The sequence below is a fragment of the Silurus aristotelis genome (assembly GCF_946808225.1).
Source record: "Silurus aristotelis genome assembly, chromosome: 16".
Taxonomy (NCBI): Eukaryota; Metazoa; Chordata; class Actinopteri; order Siluriformes; family Siluridae; genus Silurus; species Silurus aristotelis.
Genome location: NC_139589.1, coordinates 23,201,169 through 23,206,168, shown reverse-complemented (window position 1 = coordinate 23,206,168; position 5,000 = coordinate 23,201,169). Strand labels below are relative to the sequence as shown.

Below are 5,000 nucleotides of genomic sequence, written 5' to 3'. Positions count from 1 at the left end.
TCACCTTCATCAGGAATCTGACCTTTCACCTCACAGACCGTGCTGAGGGTGATGTGCTGGCTGAGGGGGTTACGCAGGAATCCGGCTTTCAGGAATGTAGTCTGAGCTGAAGTCGGACGTGGAGCGTAAAGAAGGCTTACGGCCCTAATCCCCCTGACAGACAGCCATATAAGAGTCAGCAGGAGGAGGAGGAGGAGAAGGAGGAGGTGGGACTGCGTCTAGACAGTCGTCTGGAATTGAACACGTCCCCCCCCTGAGTCCTCCAATCTAAAGCACCGAACTGAAAGAGAACATGTTCAGAACTGTGTGCTGGGAATTACACCGTTTCCATACAGAATGCTGTGCATGAAAAGTGAAACACGTTCACGTCTAAGAGACGTTTTATTATTCATTTCCAATTTATTCCAGTTTTGCAGCTGCTGTGGCTAACACAACATGCTAATATCACAATACGAATTTCCTTATTCGTATGCTAATGCTTATTATTGCTAATGCTGATTGTAATATAATATATACTGTGCATTTCACCCCCAGGCCTTCAGTGATGTTCTGCCTGAATTAATCGAACTCTTAATACCACCACGACACAACGGCTATAGGAACCATTAATATTATAGGGAAACACAGTAGAACAAAGTGCTGCATCACAAACAGGAATCTCAAACGCACAAAGCCAGCTCCATGAAGCTCTCCAGGTCTAGAGCTCTGACCTTAACCCTATGGAACATGAATGTGTATGCTGACTGCACCCCAGGCCTCCTCATCTCACCTACATGAGTATCTGACTTTACTAACACCCTTGTGTCTGATTTCCACAAAATCTTTCCAGAAGAGGGGAGTTTATTAGAACAGCAAATGGGGATTAAATGTGGACTGGGATGTTACAGCACATAACAATCTTATGGACAGGTGTCCACAAACTTTTGAGCATATTTCCCTAAAGATAAGAATCATATTTCACACATATCTACTTATTAACGTGGTTGCTTTTACTTTCAAAATGCTTTAAAACTGAAGAGTTTTATGTTAAACGAGCTCTTGAGAACAGTTCTAGCCGACGAGATTCACAATTCACATTTAAACAGTTTTAGAGAAACAGAATCGAATTTCCTGCTGAGTTTTGGCTAATCCACGGGAAAAGCTTAGCACTGCACAGCAAAAACTTGCCTCGGAAGGAAATTAATTTTTTTTTGTTCGAAAAAACTTGTTCATGAAATAAAAAGGCAGAAATAATCTGCACTGAAATCTGTAAACAAACTAAAGTCAAACTGAAACCAAGGCATTATCGCATCTAAACACGACTGTTTTTAGCTCTGAGACGTCCTTTTGTCTATTTCTGTAGATAACAGTATCAGATAAAGATGTTACGGTGCCTGAAAACAGAATAAATCCACGATTGTGTCATGTTAAATTGGCGCTACAAGCTTCTTTCACTTGTTTGCTAGGCCTCACATAGGCCCCGCCCCCTTTGACCTCTCAGTTGAAGTCAATAAAATTGGATTGAATTGTTACTTCCAAGTTGTCCAAATGTGTGTGTGTGTGTGTGTGTGTGTGTGTGTGTGTGTGTGTGTGTGTGTGTGTGTGTGTGTGTGTTTTACGTGCTCTGTTATCTCAGCTTCCTTCCTGTCAGGTCAAAGTGTCTTAATGACGAAGGAAGACGAGTGTGTTTCCTAAAATAGTATTTAAAAAGGTGATGGAATATAATCCAGCAGATATAAAGCAGCTGTCAGAACACACCAGAGAGAGTACATTTCGTCCCCGGATGATTTCCTGAAGCCTTTCTTTTTTCTTTTCCCATTTTTCTTCAGAAACCTGCAATCCAAAAACATTCGCTTCATGCAGTAAACGAGCTGCATATCAAACACACACAAACACAAGGTTTGTGGACACCTGACTATAAGATTGCTTTTTCTGAACATCCTGTTCCAAATTTAGTCTCCATTTACTCTTTTTTCAAAAGCTCCACTATTCCGGGTAGATGTTTCTCTAGATTCTGTGGAGATTTCTGCTCATTCAGCTACAAGGGTTGGTGGGGAGGTCTTTATGGACAAACGTTTGTAGACATATGACTTTAAGATTTTTTTTTTACATCCTATTCCATATTAGCTGTTAGAAAGACCTCCACTCTTCTGGGAAGATGTTCCAGATTTGTGTGAGATTCATTTAACCACAAGGGTGTGAGTAAAGTCAGGTACTAATGTTCCTGATGTTTCTCATGTTCAATAGGGTTGAGGTTCAGAGCTCTACAGCAGGAAATCTTCCCTTCCATCCCATGTAAAGCAGATCTTAATGGAGCAGAGGGACATTGTCATGCTGGAAAAGGTTTGGGTCTTCTAGTTTAAGTGAAGGGAAAATTTTGTGCTCCTCCAATACGTTCTAATTGGGTGCCTGGAACTTTGTGAAAACATTTTGAGAAAAGAACCAGATATGGCTGGACCTTTTGGCCATACAATGTATATAACCAGAGAAGATAAGCTCATGAATTGTGTGTAATATGTATGAGAGAGTCAGTGAACACTTCTGAATTTTTTTTTTTCAGACCGATATGATACAAACCAGACGAATTCTAAAATAAATTAGATTTTTTTTTTTTATTTTGGCATTTCTCCGATGTGCATTTTTTTTATATTAAGCAAAGTGCATCTTTTCTATTTCTATCCACACACTGCACAATACATAAATAACGATGCATATAAAACGTCTTCGTATTTACAAGTAATAATATATTTATATATAATACATTTTGGAACTTTTCTTATTTTCACTTAATTAAATCTTTTTTAAAGTCTTAAAAAAAAAAAAAAAAAAAGTCCACGCCTTTTATTTCCCCTTTCTTTCTTTTTCCATAAATTCTTCTTCGGGAAAACTTTTGTCTCGCTTTGTCACAAAAAAAGAGAGAAGAATAGTCCCGAACGAGGTCAGGGTTAGTCCGTGTCCATGGCGATGGCAATTGAGGGGGAAAAAAGAGGGGAAGTGGGCGGAGCTTGGGGCTACCGGCTATTGAAGATGAGTTCGAGCCAGCAGGGGCAGCTGCTAATGAACTGTCTGGTGTAGCACTGACCCCAGCCCTTGACGAAGCTGATCTGCACGGTAAATCCGGCACGTGGCTGATGGCTGAACTCGTGGTCGTTGGGTCTCTGCAGGCTCTTGGCCTTCTCGTAATCGAAGGCTTTGATGGAGAACCCGGGAAAGACCTTGTGCACGAGTAGCGTTCGTGACGAAGGGTCGTCCAGCGTGGCTGATTTGATAAAGATGGGGTAGCGGCTGCGGTTGTACACCCACACGCCGTCGGCCTCGCGGCTCAGCTGGATGCCGTAGCCGATTTTGGGCCGCACCATGTGCACCAGTGCGCTGCGGCTGTCCGAGCACAGCTGGCCCAGGCAGAAGCCCGTGCCCTGAGGTAGGTCATAGAAGATGTCCAGCGACGACTCGCGGACCGAATACAGGCGGCCGACTCGCGTTTTCTCCTCCCAGTACGCCACCACACACCAGTGCTCACGCTCGCCACACTCCTGAAGACCTTGGGAATCTACACACATACACAACAAACAAACAGTTGTTAGTGATCAGACCTAAATGTGGACATGGACATCCAATCTAACAGCCGAATCGAAGCATAAAGGAATGCATGAGATGAAAGAGAACAGAAGATATAGAAAGAAAGCGATATACACACACAGAGAGGAAGGGAGGAGACCTGAGTGCTAACCACATGCGTTGACAGTTACAGGAGTCAGCGTGAAACTGCTGGAGAAACATAAAAACATTGTGATGTCACGAGTTCAGATAAAAGAGCGAGAGCTACTACATCCAAATCCCAGCATACCTGAGACGGATCAGACCTGTGTAAGTCTCTGTACCAAGATAAAACAGAAGCCACCGTTCACACACACACACACACCCCGTATCAGAAAACCCTCGTCCCCCCCCCTCGCCCCAGGCCCAGATTCCTTGCTGGTGCCAAACATCCCTCGGATCCGTGATTTGAGTGTCAGGGAGGAAACGCTACAGGAATGTGAGGAATGCGTGTCAAGGAACCGGGAGATGTGCAAGCCGTCATCGGGACGTGTTTACACTGGACGCGCTGCTCGTCTCCTGTGTGTAGCCGTACGGAAAGAAAAAAAAAACAACAACATGGAGGACAATCTTGACAAATAAAATCCAGGGAATCATTATTAAAGGAAAACTCCATCCAAAATATCCAGCTGTGGGGTGTGTGATGTCATCAGCAGGAAGTTGTAGGGCAGATGTTGGGGTTTAGTCAATAAAGGTTCAAATTAATGCAAATATTTAATACAAACACTAAAATGACCTCCGCAAACTGAACAGAGCAACAGACATCATAATAATCATCAAACCCTGTGCTGTAATCACACACAAACTACACACACCCTGTGCTGTAATTACACTCAAACTACACACACCCTGTGCTGTAATTACACTCAAACTACACACACCCTGTGCTGTAATTACACTCAAACTACACACACCCTGTGCTGTAATTACACTCAAACTACACACACACCCTGTGCTGTAATTACACTCAAACTACACACACCCTGTGCTGTAATTACACTCAAACTACACACACCCTGTGCTGTAATTACACTCAAACTACACACACCCTGTGCTGTAATTGCTCACAAACCACACACACCCACACACACCCACACACACACACACCCTGTGCTGTAATTACACACAAACTACACAAACCTTGTACTGTAATCACACACAAACTACACACACACACACCTTGTGCTGTAATCACGCACAAACTACACACACACCCTGGGCTGTAATCACACACAAACTACACACACCCTGTGCTGTAATTGCTCACAAACCACACACACACACACACACACACACACACACACACACACACACACACCCTGTGCTGTAATTACACACAAACTACACAAACCTTGTATTGTAATCACACACAAACTACACACACACACACACACACACCATGTGTGTAATCACACACAAACTAC

At 43.2% G+C, this 5,000-nt stretch overlaps 1 protein-coding gene across 1 annotated transcript in view; it reads right to left on the bottom strand.

Moving 5' to 3' along the window:
* Positions 1-2,574: 2,574 nt before the first annotated feature.
* smad7 (SMAD family member 7) overlaps positions 2,575-5,000 on the bottom strand; it is a 21,609-nt gene continuing 19,183 nt past the window's right edge. The window contains exon 4 of the mRNA XM_083563743.1: positions 2,575-3,529. Coding sequence (XP_083419869.1) covers positions 2,991-3,529 — 539 coding nt within the window. The 3' untranslated portion in view covers positions 2,575-2,990. The remainder of the gene's footprint in view (positions 3,530-5,000) is intronic.